The sequence below is a fragment of the Corapipo altera genome, unplaced genomic scaffold, assembly GCF_003945725.1.
Source record: "Corapipo altera isolate COAL_440 unplaced genomic scaffold, ASM394572v1 2b, whole genome shotgun sequence".
In the NCBI taxonomy this organism is placed as follows: Eukaryota; Metazoa; Chordata; class Aves; order Passeriformes; family Pipridae; genus Corapipo; species Corapipo altera.
In genome coordinates, this window is record NW_020884874.1 from 28,936,893 (window position 1) to 28,959,352 (window position 22,460).

The following is a 22,460-nucleotide window of genomic DNA, read 5'->3' on the forward strand; positions in this document are numbered from 1 at the left end:
ATAACCACTCATTTAATAAGACATTACTCCGGTCTTCTTTACATTCTTAAATGAGCCTCAGCACACAACCATACTGCCACTAGTTTCACATGAAGTGTAAACCACATGGTTGTATCTGTGGTCTTATCAGGAACTTCAACGGCAACAGACAAAATATATCAACAAACAAAAAATTACCTGTGTGTGTTTCGTAATGAACTTATGAATTCCGAATTTTGCTAATAATTTCAAGTCTTTCTTCTTTAATTAGTTTCTAATCCATGACTGATTTTACTCATCATGCCCACAAGCAACACAAGAAATTCATCCCTCTGATAAGAAACTGAAATTGAATTATTTTGAAAATATTACCCATCCACTTCATATGTATGTTTTCACAGGATTACTGCCCTTCCCAAATCTATTTGCTTGAAGAACCAAAGAAGCCTTAGAGTCAGGGAAAATCTGGATGTAATAATCCCAAACTACTTTGTTCCCTTATACAAGATACAGCTGCAGTCTAAAACATTGGGGAAAACCTACCAATATAAATCAAGAGGGATATAACATACAGGAGTCAGGAAGAGGGGTTTCCAGCTGATGGCCATTCCTTTTCATTATTTTGTGGAAAACACATTGATCAATCACCAAAGAAATCACATCTCTTCAAACTGCTTGAGTTCTCCTTCAAACACAAAATTCACAGAACATCTTATTTGAAATGGAGCATTTCTCTGTGTGCTTCAGGCACTGCTGAAACAGGAAACCTGCACAACACTGAGAGAAGATAAAGCATGGACAGATCAAAGGAGAGCAGCTGCATAGCACCAGAACCTACATCATGAGGAGCAGGGGCTAGGCCAGCAGGAAAAAAAAAAAAAAAAAGAAACCAGCCCCTTTGAAATCACAGATGGAGACCGGTCTTCCTCTGGGCATCTTTGTTGGAAGAGTGTCCTGCTTCAGAGAAAGAGACATTCCAAAGCACATACAGATGTGCCCAAATACTCCCGATGTGTTTCTCATTCTCATCACATCATGCTCTTGATTTATTATCGATTAAGACCTGTTTGTTTTGCCTGATGACCTGCAAGGCTCTTAAGTTTCTTACGAGTAATGTTTTTCAACTAACTTCAAGACTTCTGCTTGAACAATATCCTTACTATTCCTTGAGGACACATGAAGGTGTTTCTCTACTCAAGAACTTAGAAAAAGAATAAGCTAGTGCTACAATAAGTTGATATCTGAAGTTGCTGCCAGCCATCTTCAGCACACACAGATGAACTGGTCAGCAGTGGCTGGGGAACCACAGAAGGAGAGCACAGAAAGCCTGCCTGGGAAATCAAACTGAGGCTATACAAGGACAAAGAGGAGTAATCTAAATAGAAGACATTACACCTTCAAGGTTCATTCTTCTGTTGGTTTAGCTGCTTTCACATTACAAAAGTCTGACACTTCCAACACAGCCAATACACATTGCTGTCCTTCCCAGAGTAATGCCACTTAGATGGATATTTTTGAAATCTCCTAGTAATATGTCAATGGCAAGCTGGGCTGCATATCACAGAAAAGGTTCACCACAGAGTTTCGGTGTTTTGAGTTTGATTTTGTTAGTTTTGTTTTTTTCTGAGGGTTCTTCTGGTTGGTTTTTTTTCCCCTGCAAGAATACACCTTCTTAGATGACAATTTAATTTGCTTTCTTTTTTAATGATTCTATCCTTTGCACTGAAATTTACCTAATGTCCAGACAGCATAACACTGTACATTTTCATTTTTGCTGTCATTTTTAAATTCTGAAGAGAGAAAGGAAAAAAAAATACACAAAGGGAGCTAAAGTTAGTCAACCAATTACCCTTCCCCCCACACATCCTCAGGCTCCAATCAGATGAAATCACAGAATTAATACAAACGTAGTCTGTCAGTCCCAGCAGATCTACACTGTCTCTGGGATAAAAGAAGAGCACTGTAAGAATATATTCAACTGATCTCAAGTTCAAAGCAAAATTCCTGCTGAATGTAAAGGGATAAGAAAATTACTACAGATGATGTTAGAAGATTAAGAATACCTAGAAAAACACTTATAAAGCTAAGGAGAATTTCTCCTCTTCACAATTACCAGACTACCAGGAATGAGTTGTCTTTTCTATTTATAATCTAAATATGATTTTATTAAAAACATTATTATCAGCTCAAAAAAAAAATTAACAGTTACCTTTAACAACCTGTTCTTCCTTGACATTGTCAAAAAGATAAATATTTTCAAAAGATTAGAAGTGTGTTAAACAGAAGATCCTGCTCCAAAAACCAAGGACCCTCCAAAAGTATGAAAGAAAGATAAGGTCACCCAAACCATCACAGCTGCGCAGTCTGCTGCGCCTCCAGCCTTTAAACTCTGTCTGTAAATGGACAGATTTTGCCTGAGGGATTACTCATAAATGGGCTTCCAACAAAAACAGTGGTGAGACTGTGGAAGATCATTATCTTACAGAAAGCTGAGAGATTTTTACACAGACTGTTAGTACTAAGCGGACTAAGAACTGTTTAAGAATGGTATTCACTTTGCTGCATATGGAACAAGCCTTGCTTTATTTTCATGTTTAATGCTAGCTCTATATATAAAAGCCTTTGCAGTCTTGGTGTGTGATATATGGGACACTAAAAATAGCCCATCTGTTCCAGAATTTCCACTGTATCTACCTTTGAAAAGCTCCATTAATGATGAAAATGTCACTATAAATTTAACTTACAAAGATAAAGCGTAAAATACTGACTGAGACTGCACAGACAGTAAATCTTCATTAAATATTTTTTATGTAAATTTACCTTATGTATCTCATATTCAGGCAAAATCCCCTTTATTCCAAGCTATACTAGAGAAAAAAATAATGATGTTTGAAAGTCCATGTCTTCTACTACCACTTTTTCTTTTGTCTGTCTGCCTCATAAGGCTTGAAGACTCCAAAATTAAGGGAAATCTTATCTGTGTGTTCTCCAGCTCTTTTTTTTTTTTTTTTTTTGGTGCTGTAGATACCCTTCTAATCCAACTCAGATGTTGTTTATACTTTGGAGGGCCTCTTGCAGACAGCAAGACAAAACAAAACAGTGGGATCCTCTTCCAGCAATATATAGAGGTGTCCTCTCAGGACAATGGTAACAGCAGCCACTACTGCATTTGCAAAGGAGAGGTGATCATTTCATAGCAAGGAATAAGCAGTCTATTTTAGGATCCTGAAATTTTACTCTAAGCAAGATGCAAAAAACAGTGGACATGGCTAAAGCCACCTGTAGAGCAGGCACAGGACTCCACCAAGTTCTTCAGGACCCCAGCTTTCAATTCCAGCTGTGGTGGCTAACTCCCTTGGAGATTTTTAAATACACATCAATTACTGACTGCAACCATTCTGCGTATTTTAGTCTCCTTCAGCAAGGGTTGGCTAGTTTCTCAAGCAGTCTGATGATATTGCCAACTAGTAGTACTGTCTCAGACAAATACACCTCTAAATAGGATAAAGGTTTATTACTCTATCACTCAAATTACTAATTACTCTACTTTTGCTACTTTTCCTCTACTCTGTCTTGCCGGACATACCATTTACATGTGATGACATTATCCAGATGGTCAACTCCATTTGTAATCAAACAAGTGGTTGCTGAGCATCTTTTAAAAACATGCACAGACAAGACTTAAGAGGACTACATACATGTTGGAAAGCAAGGCAAGAAACTTATGATGGTTTTATGTTAACTTCTATTTTCTGACTTTGCCTGTGTACGCGTGCAGGTACTGTAAAAACACATGGGATTAAGCAAGTTAATTTGTCAAAAACATGCATTGTACTTTACTATTGTGTACACAAGAGAGATTCTGAATACTTCCTTTTTTACATATTGAAATGAATCCCATGGACGTGACAAAAAAAATTAATACTTGTAGCAATAATTTTAAATTTATGCAATTTAAAAGCCAAAAGATGGGTGTAACTTCTCAGTGCCACAACTGTAACTGTCAGAGTCCATCAGCAAACCTCAGTCTGTTCTTTGACTTCAGGACCATCAACTACAATACAGACCTTGGCAGCTGCAGTTAGCTGGCTACTGTCAGTGACGGATGAGACAACAGAATGCAGTTTGCTCTTTCACAGCTAAATCAGTGTTGTCCTTCCCTGGTGACGGGCAAGGCGAACCTGGTTTTGTCACTGAGACAGGCATATATGACCCCAAAGACACAAAGGAAGCAGGTCATAGAATGGTTTGGGTCGGAACAGATCTTAAAGATCATCTAGTTCCAACCTCACTGCCAAGCCCCATTCAACTTAGCTTTGAACACTTCCAGGGATGGGGCACCCACAACTTCTCTGGACAACCTGGTCCAGTGCCTAACCACTCTCACAATAAAGAGTTGCTTACCAACATCTAATCTAAAGCTGCCCTCTATCAGTTTGAAGCCATTACCCCTTGTCCTATTACTATATGCCCTTGTGAAAAGTCCCTCTCCAGCTCTCCTGTAGCCCCCCCTAGGTACTGGAAGGCCACAATAAAGTGTTCCCAGAGCCTTCTCTTCTCCAAGCTGAATAAACCCATTTCTCTTAGCCTGTCTTCATAGGAGAGGAGCTCCAGCCTTCTGCTCATTTTCATGGCCTTCCTCTGGACTCACTCCAACGGATTCATATTTTTCCTGTGCTGGAGACCCCAGAGCTGGATGCAGTACTTCAGGTGGGGTCTCACCAGAATGGAGTAGCAAGGGAGAATCACCTCACTCAATCTGCTGGCCATGCTTTTTTTTGATGCATCCCAGGATGTGGTTGGCTTTCTGGGCTGTGAGCACACATTGCTGGTCATGTCAAGTTGTTCATCCACCGAGACCTTCAAGTGCTTCTCCTCAGGGCTGCTCTCAATCCATTCTCCACCCAGCCTGTATTTGTGCTCAGGATTGCTCTGACCCAGGTGTAGGACCCTGCACTTGGCCTTGTTAAATTTCATGAGGTTCACACAGGCCTCCCTCTCAAGCCTGTCAAGGTCCCTCTAGATGCCATCCCTCCTTTCCAGCATGTTGACCACGCAGCTTGGTGTTGTCAGCAAACTTGCTGAGGATGCACTCGAACCCACTGTCTATGTCAAAGATTTTAAATAGCACCAGTCCAAATACCAACCCCTGAGGACACCACTCATCAATGGTCTGCAATTGGATATTGAGGTGTTGAGCGCAACCATCCAGTCAATTCCCTATATACCAGTAGTTCATCTGTCTAATCCATGTCTCTTAAATTTAAAGACAAGGATTTGTATGAACACTTGCAAAGTACCATCCTCAGAGTCACTTCTCTGACCATAACTGCATTTTAGCAGATGTCCACCTCAATATTACCAGTGACAGATCCATCATGGCCCTGAAAATCCACTATATCTATTCCACCCTCAGTTTTACCCAGGCCAAAAAACTATATGGTGTACAGGAATAGGCAAAATGCTAGGAAATGTGGGCAACTCCCATGCTGTTCACAACCATTAATGTCCAAACCCAAGCACATTCTTCATTACAAAAACACAGGCAAAATTCCAAACACAAAACGCAGTTATCTTTTTTAGGGACAACTAACAATCCTTGACAGCACTACCATTTGGAAAAATACTCTGTGTTCAGCTCCACCTACACCCATTGTTTTGTTACAAGATATGCTGCTCTCCCAAACAATTTTACCAAGTAATTTTTTAAAAAATTCAACTTCAGAGCAGGGTATCTGCACTGAAATTACCATGGTCTAATAGGAAAGGTTGGAGAACTGATTAGAAAGTACAATATACAATTAAGATATCAACACTTGCTCCCAAACAGCTTAAAACTATTTCAAAGTGTACAGAAGCAGCAATAAACAGTTCATATTTCTATCCTTCCAGTGAACGTACTACAAAGGGCAATCTGGGCGAGCCGGTGCTAAATACATGTTCCTGGCAAAGCTCTGCCAGCTCAGACATGTCTTTGTTATTACACTGCTCCTTCTGACGCAGCCTCTCTGTGCAGGGTTTAGAGGACGCTTCCACCCCTGGGGTGACCTGCTCTTTCTCTTTGTTCAGAGCATTCAGTAAAAGCAGCAATCAAACTTTTGCCTTTTATGCTTCTGCTATGTATTATTACGCACTCCTACTGCATTTTCATGCTGATTCAGTAACCCTGACTCCAGTAAACCCCTGAAAATTTGCACTAACACTCAATGCATATCAGCTCTGCTCTCTTCACTTTGCTAAAGAGAGTAAGAAGACCATTGAGGAGGGGAGGAAGAGCTGATACACTGCCCACCTCCAGCTCTAGCACAATCCCACTGCTGCTCCTCACCCTTTCTAGAAGAGCCATGTATGGCTGAGCAAAGTCAGGCTAGACCAACAGCCCAATAATACCGGTGCAAAATAATTTTGGGGCTGCACATATTTGCTACCTGGTGCATATTTTTTTCCTATCATAGCACATCTGGGATATGCTGTGAAGCTGGCATTTCCCCCAGCATTCACTATCCCAAAACCTCTGCCAATACACTATCTTTTGTCAAGAAGAAAGATAAAAACATATTAACAAACATATTAACAAACGTAAAGAAAGGAAAAACGTCACAGCAAAAGAGTCGCTCTTCTGTTCTGTCTTTTCACGTTAGTACTTCTGCAGTCACTTCAGCAGCTCTGCTGTTAGACCAGCTCCTGTTTCTACAGCAGATTATAAACAGGCATACTACTCTATCACACTGAAAATGCATTCTAGTCTACATGGCCATTTTCCCCTCCTTGCGCAACAAAGTTAAGCCTGCCTACTTATTTATGAGAGCAAGTTTCAGCTGCAGTCAGTGCTGTTTGGAAGCTGTTGTTTTGCAAGTGAGCTAATATCTATAGTCTCACGTTATCAGCAGAATGTCTATCTTACGTCCAGAAACTGCATTATAGGAGTGACAGATGTAGCAAAAATTGAGCAATAATTTAATTTTCAATTGCAATATCTTCTCTCTGACCTGACAGTTCAAGAAGTCATCACTGGACGACTAGAGTGAGGAAACTCAATATCAGAGACCCAGAAAAGGAATCCCCAGGATGTCTTTTCACACGGCCATTTTCTCTGACTACAGCTTCTCTTGAGTAGAATGAATCACTTGCTGGTCTGTCTTGGGTTAGCTCACATCTATTTAAACCAGCGTGAAGATCCACACCTTTGATGTGAGTTAATTGAACTCACATGGCTTTCTCCAGTCTGGCTTCTGCAGCTTCAGAAGTGAAGGGAGCCAAATTAAGCCCATCTGTCTAAATGGAAAGGAGTCCTCTCCTGCCATAAGGCACACTTCATTACTCAGCACAGGAGCTGCCTTCCAAGAGCACTAGGAAAGGGGTGCTCTTGGAAGAAAAAAGCTGCCAACAGACCCAGAACATCAGGCCTGCTAAGCATGGGGGTTTTCATACGAACCATAGTTCTGTGCCATCATCTTCCCTGCACAGAAGCCTCAAGGGTCTGTCTACAAAAGGATTTCCTGTAACAACCTTTTTTAACACTTGGAACTTTTTGGTACCAACAGATCTGCAAAATACATTTCTTTTTTTTTTTTTTCATTTAAAACTGAAGAAGGAACTAAGTGCAGTGGAGCAGAGGAGATGACTCTCTCTGCCTTGATCCCGCAGCTATTCCTCATGTAACTGATTTTTGTAGTCTGTACAAGCTCTGGAGCTTCTTAGTTGTTATACTAAAATCCCAAGAAGAAAGAAAGTAGCCTTAAGTAATTCACATCATCAGGTACAGCTGCTAGAGAAAGAAATCAAACCACTCCCTGGTGCAACTCAGTTCTGTCATCTGGGGAAGCAAAGGCAGAAGATACAATCACACAACCTCAGCTCTCAAAATTGTTTTGAAGGATTTGACCTGGTAAAGGAACTGCAGAATTGTTATCAGATCCCAGCAGAGGGACAAACCTCAGTAGAGGTATAAACTATACTTTGGTTATGAGTTTCTGTCTGTGTTGTACAAGTCACCACCATAGCAAAACCGTAAGTAAAGAAAACAAGAACAACCAACCAAAAAAAACCCCCTTCAGTAACCTGTTCTTTGTGAGACAAGATTTGAAGGAAGTATCTAAGTTTGTATGTAAAGACATACTATTCTGTTGGGAAACAAACTTAACAGTGAAAACCTGACAAAACAGACCAGAAAACTTTTTTTCTCTGCCACAGATGATCTTTAGGAATGATACAAAAACTAGCAAAGAAGTTTACAATTAAAAAAGTAGAGCTATCAGCAATATATACCTATGTACATACTATAAATAGTGACAAACATTTATTGATGTTACAGTAAAGTAATGAAATTGTCCAAAAAGTGAAAACTCGTGATATATTTGTGATATGTCCTAAGAGGTTCCTTCTTAAACCTAACAAAAATGAGGGTTTTGAGTATCTCCAGAGAAGGAGACACCACAACCTCTCAGGGCAGCCTGCTCCAGTGCTCAGTAATTCCCACGGTAAAGAAGTTCTTCCTCATGTCAATATGGTTACCATTCAGAAGGGCTTGGCAGGAACCTCACAAAATTCAACCTGGACAAATGCCAAGTCCTGCTCCTGAGGAGGAGCAAGCCCATGCACCGGCACAGGCTTGCAACCGACTGGCTCGGTCAGCCTGCTCTGCAGAAAAGACCATGTGACAGTAGGCTTAACACAAGCCAGCAGTATGTCCAGGCAGCAATAACAGCCAGCAGCACTCCATGCTGTGTCAGTAGCAGCGTAGCCAGGAGATCATAGGAAGTAATTCTTCCCTGGCACACGGCAGGCCATTCTCATATCATCAACTCTGACACTGCAGTCCTGCATGCTAGGAGGGCATTAATAAACTTGAACAAGTCCAGGAAATGGTTACAAAGGTGCTATCAAGGACTTGAGCCCTTGCACTCTAAGAAGAGCTGGAAGATTCAGCTGTTAGAAAAGACAGTTGGAAGACTTACTGTCAGCCTGCTAGTACCTATGGGGAGGTTATCAAAAAGTGCATGACACGAGAACAGGAGACAACAGGCATAAAATGGCATAGGGAGTACCTCATAGAACATCAGGAAAAAATAAAAGTTCACTATGAAGACAGTGAAGCAGTATAACAGGCTGCTCAGAGAGGCTGCAAAGCCTCCATCATTGGAGGTCTTCAAACTCAATCAGATAAAACCCTGACCAACCCGGTTTGAATTCAGTGTTGACACTGCTTTGAGCTGAAGGATGGATTATAGACCTCCGGATGTCCTTTCCATCTTGAAGGGCTCTGTGATTCAATGTCTCCTGCTACAGGTTCTATAATGCATAATAACGGAAAAGAGTTCACAGGATTGAGGCTGGTTACATTTGGGAGCCTGGAACTGGTATTTGCACCTTGGACTTCTGAGAGGCACTACTTTACGGTTTGTACAGTGTAACTGAAAAACAGCACACAGTTTCATTGTGCTCACACTGGGGGCATCTTGGAGCAATGACACAATGTTTTCGTCAGACAAGCAAATGTGCACAGGTAAAAAGTACTCTAACTAAAGAAGAAATAAGAAGTGCAGACTTCAAGGTTTAATGAATCATAAAAAATACCAAGAAAAAAACTAATCCAGCTAATTTCCAAGTGTTTAATTGACTTGGTTGAAACATTTGTGTTGATGAACGTAAGCACATATAGTTATTTCCCTGGATAGAACTCAACAAGCTGAAATACCGATTCTTCATCTGGAGCATGAATGGCAATCATTTGTTAATAAAGTCATAACTTCTCTACATACCAAATCAAGGTCTTGGGAGACCCTCCGCTTGCGCAGCTCTTCCATCCTCTCACATACATCTGTGAAGCAGGTGTTATAGTAGTCTGCATACTGCTGTGCCAGATCATCAATATTTCCCAGTGATCCATCCTAGGGTGGAGACAAAGAAAAAGAAAACAGGTTAGTCAGTTTTAATTTAATTTAAAGGTAACAGCACAACTCTGAAGGAAACCCCCTCCCCGCAGCACATCCAGCACATAGTGCTCAGGTCATCCTCTCCACCCCTAGTCCAGAGTACACTAAGCAAAAAACCAGTTGGGAACTGCAGTACCACAGTAGCTCCTCACAAAACAGGTGGGACCTTGTTAATTCCTACAGAGAGAGAAGGCAGGGACAGCAATGCAGAGCAGTGGAACAACATAAGAGTTGGACTTGATGATCTCAGAGGTCCCTTCCAACCCATTTGATTCTATGATTCTATATCCTTAGGCACTATCTGCCTCAATTCCCTCTCACCAACATATACTCATATTTCACCTGGTTCTCCCAAGCAGCTGCCCTCTCCAGTAACCAGTCAGTACCTATGTCTCACTGACCCTATTTATTTGAGAGTAGTCCTGCTTTCCTTGACAATAACTTACAGCAACTAAAAATATTAAACTTCTTGCTTATAAGCCAAATCAGCTAGACAGCAAACAATGTCACTCACAAAGACACTCTGCCAGTCAGTCTTTTAAGATATGCTGGAGGTGGAAATACAGTTTGCTGAATCTCAAATGCCTGCTTTGCAGGGCAGGAGTGCTACACTGCTAATAAAATGGCTATAGCCAAAAATCTAATTGTAATAACCTAGTAATAACAGTCCAGATTCATACTTTTAAAGTGATGAATAAAGAAAATAAGAAGAAAACAAAAAACCAGGCTGGGTTTTAAGTGACGAGAAATTCTTCTAAGCTTCAGATATGTATGCCATATCTGTGAAGTGAGGGGCTTGGCAGGTACAATATGCACACACTTAAAACAGGTCTAAAAGATGGGATGGAGAAATTTTGTTTTCCTATATATCTAATTTATGAAAGCCTGTATGTTACTGTATACATTCTTTAAAAGGTAGCAGTCTATGCTTTGTGCCTATTCTGAGAAGAACAAGAATACATTGCAGAATGTTATTTCATTGCTGCTGTTAATAGATGCACAAGTATAAATATAAAATGATGTCTCAATTATTAAGAGAAAACTAAGCAATAGAGAAATAATTTAAAAATAATTATGCTAACAATATACATAAATTGCAGGTAGAGTTTTAGCATACGAGCTAGGAAGAAATTTTAATTAGTAACTACACCTTACTGAAGATGTTGCCATTTAGAAATAAGTATGTGGCCCCACCCTCAGGGTTTTGGAATACGTTGAAGAGGTAGATATGTTCTAATGAAGTATCACTTCCAGAGAATTGGAAAAAACATGCCAGTTTAAATCAAAGTGAAAGCCTATCAAATTTCAGAGTCTGTGAAACTCACTTTCTATTTTTTTAAAGTGCAATTGCACATGTGCAACAGCTATCTCCAATTCTCCAGAAAGTTTTGTAGAGCTCACATTGCCAAAATTCAGAACAGCTTGCATTTTCTCAAAACTACTGTGTTCAGTACAGGTGGAAAACAACCTGCATGTCACATGGAGCAGCAGAAGCAAAATAACTATACTAAATATATATCTACACTTCTCTCCCCCCTACATACCTATGTATTTTTTTACTATCTTTCCTATCTGTCAACCTGCCAAAGATCTCACACAGGAGATGTTTCACACATTAAAAGATTAGGGTCCTTACACAAGCACACTTCTGAGATCTTCAGACTTTGGACAAACAACTTTCCAAGCTTCTAAGCAAGTGTACAGTTTAAAAAAACAAAACAACAGCATCTTTGAGAATATGACAGCACCACCCTGCCTTTCTACTGGAGCAGTAGTGCTACCTGCTCACAGCAGGCAACGAGAATACATCTTCCTCCAGCTGCCGCCTTGCTATCCATTACTTCCCAACAAGAGAGAAGAAACTTGGACTCTTTATCTGTACCACAAGTTCCACGCATGTCTCTGTGCAACTGCACACTCTTACAGTGGCTGAGGGCATGCTTACTCATTCAACGTGCACTACGAGCTGCTTTCAGAATGTCTGCACACTCAAAACAAATAACTAGGGCTGCACTGCTGGGGGAAAAAATAAACACCAAACTGAAAAAGCAACCCCAAAACTTAACCTTCATTTGCTCACTTCTGTGGGTAATAAGAAAACCTGTATGACTTCCAAAGAGATCATGTGATATCTGAATCCCAGCCACTCCATCATAACAAACATTCCTCTCTAAGGCTTACCAAAAATTCCCACTTTGGAGTATCTTCCCCAGCCAGAGTCTGTTTATTCCTTGATAAGCTTTATCAGTTAAGAGTACAGGAGGTGGAAACAGTAATGATAGAAGGGCACCACAGGAAAGCATAATTTTATTAGAACAATATGAAAGCTGCCTATTTACTAGTCCATTGCCTTTTTCAGTTCTGGAAACCCTTAAATTTCACAAAGACTCCAAAATGGGTGTAACTTGTGAAGTAAATTTATGACTCTGAATTGAGTGAAATACTCCAAATCCAAACATATCAGGTGAACTTTTGCTTAAGTGAGAGCCAGGCAGAGCTAAGAATCACAGCACACTCCAGCGCTCCACCCCACACCTTCCCACAAATCCTCAGACACGTGGTCACAGACCATTTGTAGGATAGCAATGGCACTGCCAACAGATCAAACAAAGCTGAACAAGTGCTCGTTTTTCACTTGTGTTGGTGTGCAGTTCACTGTGCTATTTTTAAAGGTAATCTCTAAAAGGCTTAAAGGCTTGCGACTGTCCCTAGAGCAAAATTAGCTCGATAGCAGCCCCCCAATTAAAGCCCGCAGAACGCGGGTGGCCCCACCGCCAGCGAGCACGTGGCTGCAAAGAAAGGCCTATTCACAAGTGACCCAGTCTGCCAGTGCTGCAGTGTCCAGAGGAGCATAGCTTCAGGCAGCAGCCTGCCTGACTGACTGACAGGAGGGATTGTTGGCAGTGCTTGGGACTTCCATCAGAGTTTATGCTCCAAATACAGCCCATGCCAGCTCTCTGGGGAAAGCTAGTCCTGTGGGAAAACTTAATGTCCAAAAAAGATGAAGGAACAGAATAAAATCCCAGGAGATCTTAGAGATGAGAACTAATAACTGAAACACATACTCACTGCAGCCCTGCCATGCACTTTTGCTGGGTTACCAGAGCGAGGGCAGCTACAGCTTTACGTGGTTGCTACTCTACAAATAGTAGCATGCAACTCTCTAACTAGATGTGAACAGCTTTGGGGTTTGAAGCCTCTAGCCTTGAAAAATTGGAACAAAAATACAAACATTTGCATTTGCACCTCAACTCACCAGAAAGTTGTAGTGTCAATTGAATGATCTTGTCTGTGGCCAAGAGCTACTGAATTTATGCATGTGGGCATACAGAAAGCATTGCTTTAGTCAAAAGAAATTGAGAAAGACAAATCAACCCAAGCCAAAGACACCAAGTATTTCACAACCCACAGCATCCATTCCTGTTCCATGTAAGTAAATAATATCATAACAAAGGATTTTATACCTGATTTATATGACCTCATATTTCATCCCTACATACAGTTATCTCCAGTCTCCTCCTTTATTCTTCAAGTACTACTAAAATATGGTAAAACTTAAGAAAAAAAAGACGTTTCATTTTTCTACTGCACTAGTAATGGCCAAGAGAACCTACTTTAGATATCATCAAACCACAAGTATAACTAATCAGGAGATGAATTTAGAGCTATGGTATTTTGTCTGTCTATTCATTAAACTGACCCCCCAGCTTCTCCAAATAATTCTAAACTGTCTCACACAAAATCACCAGCAGTGTGCTTTGTATTTCTATTTTGGTTTTGAGTATTAAAAAAATATTCATACACAAAACATTAGCTTCAACTTAATAAGTCATTCATTCCTTTACAAAGAGAGTCAAAGGAATTGTTCTGAAATGTTTTTTAAAAATCCCTAGAATTATTAATAAAACAGAAAAATAAAAGCATTCGTAACTAACAGTATTTTAGAAATATTTCTCTCTGATGCATAAAGAATAAGAGCCAGTGCTAATTTTCATAGGTTTAGACAAATGTGGACTGCCATTTTAGTTTCACAGGTAAGAAAAAGCACACAGTTATTTGGTACCAAAAATAACAAGCCAATGCAATTTATAATAAGCCTTCAGTTACATACCACTATGTCCCATTTTGACATAGATGGGTCAGATATTTGAAACAGCTTATGTGAGTAATGGAAAAGGACATAGCTTTTAAATTTGTTCTTACTGATATATCTGTAATTCAGTAGCCTCTAAAATGCTCTTAACTGCTTTAGGTCAGTAACATTTTTAAAACCAAGACCTCATAGTGAACTCTCATTTTGTCACAAATCTAACAGCCAAACAAACTCCTAGCATGAAGAGTACTCTACACCAGTTGTGTCTATTCCCATACAAACTGCAATGTTCCAGCTACATAATCCCACAGATCTTCTCTGGTGGAAAAAAAAATTGTAAGCAACATAAATGTTGAGCAGAAATACCATTCCCCAAACACTTTATTTCTAAAAAGTTACAACATTTTTCTCCCAAGACTTCACTACTGCCTGAGAGCTTTCCATAAAATAGTTTGATAGCCAGGAAAGTAAACAACCCACTATTTATAAAGGGTTAAACACAAAATGAAGATTTAATAAAACATTCCAATGAAAACAGAAGTTATCTCAGATTTCTATTTTCAGTTGTCAAGTATGTTCCTAAATTTCCATCTTATAATGTATGCAAGCAACATTTTTTGGCATCATAAAACACAGAGCAAAATGATGAATTGCCCTGAAATTCCCAGAGAATTAGTTCTGATATGCATGTGAATACCAAAGGAATCCATTGGGATTCCTGTTAATGGAGTGACTACAAAGAAAAGTTGGAACGATTTGCACTTATTATAAAGTTAGGATTTATCGGTCACTGCACATCAGTTAGTTTAACACCCCCGCAGAATCCTTTGTATTTGACATCTGAAAGTGTAAAACAGGAAAATGTTTTGTCAGAGAGCTCTGCTGGCTGTAAAATTAAGTAAAAATACGTTCATATTTTAATAATAGTAATAAAATAAAAACACTACTAGCTAAGGAGGAATAATAGACTTTCCTAAGTAACATATTTGCTAATATTTAGATTTGGCACTAGGACAGCATACATACTTTCTGCATAAATTTCCATGCAGAATAAGAGTTTTAGAAAAAGCTACCAAAAATGTAACTATTTTAGTTTGAACTTTTCTATCTCAGAATCTGAAAAATGTATTACAAAGCTGCATATTCCAGTATATCCTCCTTCTATTCCAGAAGATCCTAGGAACCTCAGGAAAGAGGTGTTGATTGTCAGATATATGTCCTCACTCTCACAGCCACTGGGTGAAATTCATGGAACTGCATGACTCTCAAAAATGTAAAAAAGGTGTGCACACTACAAGCCTCTTTGGTCAGAGAGGCAAATGAGTTTCCATCTGCAAATGGCAATGCAGATTACAGTACACAATGCAACTATACAAGTTCAAAACTTAAAAAACAGCCTACCTGTGGTCACAGCACATGCATAAACTGGGAGGTTAGGAACAGGTCAGAAAATGGAAGGAAGAAAATATGACTTATTTTTCCTATAGAAGTATAAATGAATGTGGAAAGGGCACTGGTAAAGGGAAGATGCTCTTTCACAATGCTCTGCAATCATGCCCTAGCAAAGGCATGCTTTTGACCTTCACAGGCCAAGATGAGAAAAATCCATTTCCACGCCTGAAACACAGGACTACTGTGTGGAGAGTCACTGTAAACATTAGCAGCTTATTTCTGGCAGTTGGATTTTAACAAGGACGCCTACCAAAAATCTGTGGAACATGACCTTGCATTTCAATAATACCTTTGGTTTGGAGAGCTCTAAGAAGTACATAAATGAAAGTCAGAATGTAGGCCAGAGCAAACAGGCTTGTTTGGGGAGGAGAGACGGGTAACAGGGAGGAGGGACCAAAAAGTGGTGAAATGAGAATATCTGCTGAAGGAAAACATGCTTGTGCCTAATAAACAAGCCATTTTTGACTGAACTTCATCTATATAGCACACATACTTAAAGATGCTTAAAACTAAGCAGAACTAGTTTAGCTAGAAAGCAAGGGAGCTAGCAAGCTCAGATTTTCATGGGACAACTTTGACTAAGATACCAGCCCGTTTTGGATATTTTTATTTATACAAGCTCATAAAAGCTTAAGGAACTTGTGCAGTCTTCCCGAAGCAACTTTGGACTGGCAGCGGAAATCCCTGCATTGCAAAATATACTAATACCTGAATTCAAGCTACAGTTGATTCATCTGAGAGAGAAACTGTATTCCAAGGATACAGTTCTAAGGAGAGAGGTTTAAATCAGATCCAAACCTTTTCAAAACAGAAGAGTTAGACCTGCATCCCCCTTTCTGGTTAGAGCTTGTGTCTCAATTTGCTACAGTAATATAGACTTGCACAGCAAGGACAGGCATCTGTAGGAAAATCTGCAGAGCTTCATGATAACAGTATCTTAACACATTTCTGACCCTCTTACCTGTCCCTTGCTAGCAATGTATTTCTGCTAGGAACAGTGCTGATGTTTTGCCTTCCGACACAGCTTCAAAATGGTTGCATTAAAAATGAACCCAAGAAGCTGCTAGAGAAACACTCCCTTCTTTTCCTAGGGCTTGGAAAGGACAACCATCCATTCAGCAGAACTAACAGTTCCACCATCCATGAAATGACAGGTTCAAAGTCTGTCTTGACAGTCAGCAGGGTCAAAAATGTGAATGAGACAGAAACGCAAAGCCAGGCAGCCAGCGCTTGCCTTGACATTCAGGAGAAGGCATAAAATACTCAGTGTAGAAGTCATGACATTTTTATATTGAGAACAGCTATTTTGGAGGTTGCTGAAGGGTTGTCATGGTTCCCTTGACCTCTCTATAGCTGGACACTGTGAGAACAAAGAGAACATACAGATCAGACTGATTCAATAGAAGACTTTCCATTAATTTTTATGGCATCTGAGGGTTGAGTCATTAAACTATGAGGCTTACAGACAGAGTTACAAAAATAGATCTAATAATACTGTGTCAAGCTCTCTGCGGCATGGTTAAAATCTTTATAGATTCTGTACAATAAGCAGAATGCCCAATGATATACTTTGATAATAAAGATTTTGCAGCAGTTATCTGAAATAAAAGACACAACCCACTGAGTTCAGAGCACAGTCACTCCAGATCCAGAAAATTTATATTAAATCACAGACTTAAGTTTTTTCCTAACATATATATATGAAACCATGCCCTACCTTTACATCAAAACAAACTCTTATCCTTTTCAAAATTCTGCAAATAAAGTGGTTTTTTCACCATCAGCACCACGGTCTTTCTCCCCCTTGCTTTTCACAGTAAAGCCTCAAAGTCTTTGTCAAGAAAGTGTAACAAAGCATCTCTGGATGTGATTTACGCTTTTCACTCTGTAAACTGAAATAAATTTGAAAGGACACCACTGGGACTCCTCTCTCTGGCATGCAACCAAGGAAGTCCTTTATGGAAAAAAACCAAAAAACATATGCAAGCTAACAAAAAAGCTGCATCTATGCAAATGTACATTCCAACATACTTAAAAAGTAGGTATTTATCACAAGTAGAACCAGGTCTTGACAAACAAGAATACATGCAAATTTTATGAATAAAAGTTAGTTCAAAGCACCCTTAATGTCCAGCTTCCCCAATAACAGTATATTATCTTCTATCCTCCTTTCCCTGAGGTGATATGCACTAAGCTCATCAAAATGTAACTCAAAACTCGTCTGCTCTGATACCTCTAAGGCCGCCACCACCCACTACGCTGGTCAGCAGTCAGGCACAAATTGTCATTGTCAGTTTGTAAAGCAGAATAAGCTAACAACGCCTTAAGCACCTGACATCACCTCTCAGTTTTGTCTCCCTTGCTCTCACTGCCTCCTCATTTTGCACACTCAGTTTGGTGAGACTTTTCTCAAATTTAGTGGAAACGTGTCTCTTCAGGTGCACCAGCTGCAGTGGGCTTCTATCCTCAGACTTGGAGCAGAAACAAATGGTAAACAAAAAAATAGCAAGAATTAAGAAATGTACATATATCTGATTAAAGCACCATTAAGGAGATGGAGACGAATTTCTTGTTTCAAATTCAGGACATTTAGCATATGTTACAGGTGTGGCTTCATGTTTGAGATAAGTTAGGGTCTAATGAAACAGATATGCAAAGACCAAACATCTCAAGCAGATGATGAAACAAATCTTTATTTCAGTGAGTTGGCCATATCAACTGCAACAGTGAAGAAGATCTCACTAAAGTTCTTTCCATTATATTTAGTAGTAACACAGTACAACAAAAACAAATATTCTGTGACATTTGGGACTACAAAACTGAGGTGTAAGCAATCATTAAAATAGTAGCCTGAAAAAAAATCAAACAGAAAACATGTAAAGAAAAAAAATATTTGGGTATTTAGAGGCAAAACAGACTATGTAGTCAACAGTATCTCAGGACAACTGTGCAAGCTCAGCAAGTTTGGTTTACATTATTTCCCAAGGTGCTAAAGTTGCTCAGAGAAAGCAAACTTTGGTCATGTCCAAGTTTTACTAACAAAAGTATTTTTCCAAGTGTCCATGGTAGGATAGAATGATCATCTTTAGCTTAAACTTTGCTATGCTTTTCACCTGGACAGTTTGGCACAATCAGGACATACCTTGCCCAGAAAAAGGGAAGTTCACTCAAAAAAACTTCTCATCCTTCTTTTTCTGTTCCCCCCACCCTTTCCCTTGCTTCTCCAATGTACTATTGCGTGTTTCTTTGCCCTTTATTTCTCCTTCTCTGGGTTTGGGGTTTTTCCCCCTGTGGGAAATAAACAGGACAGTTTTACTACAAGCAGGGGTTTCCATGGCTGCCTCCTGTCGGGGCACTTGGGAACCATTTTGTTTGAAGGACTGGGGAACTATTTTGTGGCTGGGGACTGGTGGACTGCTTGTGGTTCTGCTTGAAGTTGCTTATTGCTGCTGCCTACTTGCTCCTACATACAGTTCTGCTTGAGGTTACCTATTGCTCTGCTTATAGTTCTGCCTGCTTACTGCTACTTATTGTTACTTACTGTTCTGCTTGCTTACTGTTACAGTGTGAAGGCGAGCAGGGAAGCATGTAAGGTGGTGAGACCAACCTGGGCTCACTGCCAGGGAACCACGCGGCCGGGAACAGGGAAACAACCTGACAGGTGGATGAGGACAACCAATGGGCTGCTCCAGAAGGCAAAGATCGCCTTCTAAGGAAGAAAAGAGCGAGGCCTGGCATGGGAGGAGCGAGAGAGTGGCTATGCTAACCGAAGGGTCTTTAAAGGGCTCGTCCCTCCCATCATGGTGTGCTCGAACTGGGTCATGACTTCGGTGCACCCAGCGCGCTGTTAATAAAGTTCTTTGTGTCACTTTATTTGGCCATCTCCGAAATTTTAATTAGAAATATTTCTCACACCCCCACCCTTTTCTAAAGCAAGGCCCGAGGTCCTGAGCAAATCCCTATGAACAGCAGTTTCCCCCAGCCCCTCAAAACCCAGCGGTACTGGATGCAGGTATGCAATCAGTGAAAGAGAGCCCTTCATGTCTTCCCCTATTTCTCACCACCTCAGCAGCTGAATCCTGCATGGAACCTTGCCCCCCAGCTAAAATTACTGAAGAGCAGAGAAGAGTGCATAGCCTTCTCCCCCTCTGCAGGAAATCCAGCACTGGGAAAGCCCAGCAGGGCTGCAGTCACCTCAGATTTCTCATGGCTGGATGAGCCTATCACCTCATCTGCACTTACATGGCAAGAGCTATGGGGCAGTACCTCACCTTGCATCACCCAGCTCAGCAATGAGCATCCCAGCATTTGGAAATGCTACTACACTGTTAGGAAGTTGGGTGTGACAGTAAACACAATTACTTACTCCCCCGTGTGCCATTTTAGAGGCTTACTTCCAAGAGACAGGCACTCTCCTGCTATACATGTGAAGGTTTCAGGAAGGGGAAAAGGGAATCTTGGAATATCTGCCTTCACTTCAAAATCTGTTTTTACAAAGCGAGAAAAACTATTGCTCTGTAAACCAAGGCAAGACAGGATCTCTCCACTGTTTTAGGAGTAGATATGGAAATCAGCAATCCTGGTTGTGGTGTCCAGCAGCACAGGGTACTGTGCACCCCAGAGACACAGTCCTTGATTTACTGCTGAAAGCTGCCAGCTGTGTAAAGCCAGAACACTGATGTTTAAACTGCTTTCTGAAACTCTGCTATTTTTCTGTTTCTTCCTGTAGCAATTCAGCAGCTTGCAGCCTGGAGGATACACCCAACACTTTTGCATACTCAGAGACTAACCTCGCCTTCACTCCTACCGCTTCCTGACGAGACGTCTTTTACCAGGAAAGGAAACAACTATAATTGAGCATGGCAGCAATCCATGTTTCCCCACGTAATCCTAGCAGCAGAAGAAATGGTTTCCTGTAGCTCCCTCAAGCAAGCTGTGCTGAGGCCCCCCCTCACTGATACTGCCCATCCCACCTGCCTGTGCTATCCCTGCAAACCCTCACTTCTGCAGGGACCACATGCCCTGCACTAGCAGAGAGGGGTGGCATCAATAAACCAGCTTAATTAGACACCCCACAGTCATACAAATAATCTAAAACCAGAAAGACTGACTGCCCTGAAGAACTTCAGCGAAGCCTCAGCTTTTGACTCTTAACAGAGGTATGGTACTTAACAGACTCTCAACCACTGCAGGTACCATACTCGTGACCTAAATATAAAGCTGCTCATGCAAAACTTCATGGCGCCGGGCTCAGGTTTTTTATCGCCTTAACTAAGCTTCTTGAAGTCTCTTTAGAGAGTGTTTTATTTAGGAGCAGTAAAGCACAGTTATCAGGGGGTTTCAGTTCATTTAATTAAGCTGAATACAATTACACTCTAGTGGGTCTTAAAAATGCAAGAATCTATTTAAATATTATTTAGATGCATATCTTTTAACTACCACAGATTGCACAGGGCTTCATGTTTATATCAATTAGGGATATCAACCCAGCAATAAGAACTCTATCTCCTGCCAGCTTATAATCCTTTCCACTCTGGGATCTCGTATTTTATTTACTCATATCCCTTTATCTGTGTACAGTGAAGATGGGCTTTTTGCTTTCCTGTGTGCTCATAGTGCTTCATCATTGCCAAAGCACTTCCTAAGTAGACTAAATAGGCCTCTTACAAAAAAAGGGAATATTTCCGCTTAGCAACAGAGCACATCCTACAGAGTCTGGGCTTAAATAATCTTGTGGTTGCCATATGACCCAGGTGTTCCAAGCCTGTATTTTTCTGAAGGGGCAACACACACTCTATTACTTACAGGAGATCCCCAATATGCAGGATGCCATGTGCTTGTTTCAAGGAAGTGCTTATAAGCCTGTGGCTGCTGTCAGTCCAGTGGCTCTGCCCGTTAATAAGAGACACAAGAACACTGGATGAAGCTGTATCAGAGGAAGTTCAGATTGAACATTAGGAAAGAGTTCTTCCCTGAGAGGGTGGTCCATCACTGGAACAGGCTGGAATTGGTCACAGCACAAAGTCTGTCAGAGTTCAATGAGCATCGGGGCAATGCTTTTAGTCTTATGGTTTAGTTTTTTGTAGTCTTGTGAGGAGCAGGGAATTGGACTCAAGTTGGGTCCCTCGCAACTTGAGAGATTCTATGACTCTACGTTGCTTTTACTGGAGACTGAATGCAGCACTCAAGTGATGCACATCATAGTGTGGCACTTGGAGCTGAGACACAAAACTGTTTGAAAAGCCCCATATGGCTAATGAGATCATAAAAAGCAGAAGCTGGCAGAATCCCAGTGTCAACGAACCTCACAAAAAATTGTGTCTCTACAAAACCCAGTAGCTGGTTCTCACTGACCGAAGGCCCTGAACCATAGGTTGAAAGAAAACAACTGTAGATAAAGACACTTGGACTTGGATAGCAAGCTAAGCCCACACTTAAGCAACTTCTCTACGCATAGCAACTTGAACATCAAAAGGAGAACAACCTGCTAACTAACCATTTGTCGGGACAGTTGTCATGCCAAAGAAAAACATCTCACCTAGTTGTAAAAGCAACAGTAACACAAGAAGAAAGTCTCAGATGGAAGGAGTCTCCTCACAGACTGCTCTCAGATGAAAGAAGAGACTGCAGTCTCAGGGAACACCACCACATGAACCCAGCAAGAACAGCAGGACAACCTATGTACCAGGATACATCTGAAGCAACACAAAACCAATAGCAAAAAAAGATGTTACCACTTTTCACAGTGTGCACCGTTATTAGTTTCAAAACAAAGGATGTATAGTAAATATAGCTCCTTCATACACAAAGAATTAGAACTTTAAGGGAAACAGATTTTGCTGTATGATTCTCTCAAAGGGAAAGGAAAATCACATATTTTCAGATGCAGTGATCTCTTCAAAGCTTGAGAAGTACAACCAAATACACAAAGGCTGGTTCAGAATGAGTTACATGTGAACAGGGAATCAGGGTATCAGACTGGCTCTAGGAAAATAGTAAAT

The 22,460-nt window shown here is 40.6% G+C and overlaps 1 protein-coding gene across 10 annotated transcripts in view; it reads right to left on the minus strand.

Moving 5' to 3' along the window:
- The window catches only part of LOC113942742 (SAM and SH3 domain-containing protein 1-like), a 542,445-nt gene that overhangs the window by 89,387 nt on the left and 430,598 nt on the right, over positions 1–22,460 (minus strand). For all 10 annotated transcript variants that reach the window (XM_027633820.1, XM_027633810.1, XM_027633809.1 and 7 more), the window contains one exon: positions 9,741–9,869. In XM_027633820.1, coding sequence (XP_027489621.1) covers positions 9,741–9,869 — 129 coding nt within the window. The remainder of the gene's footprint in view (positions 1–9,740; positions 9,870–22,460) is intronic.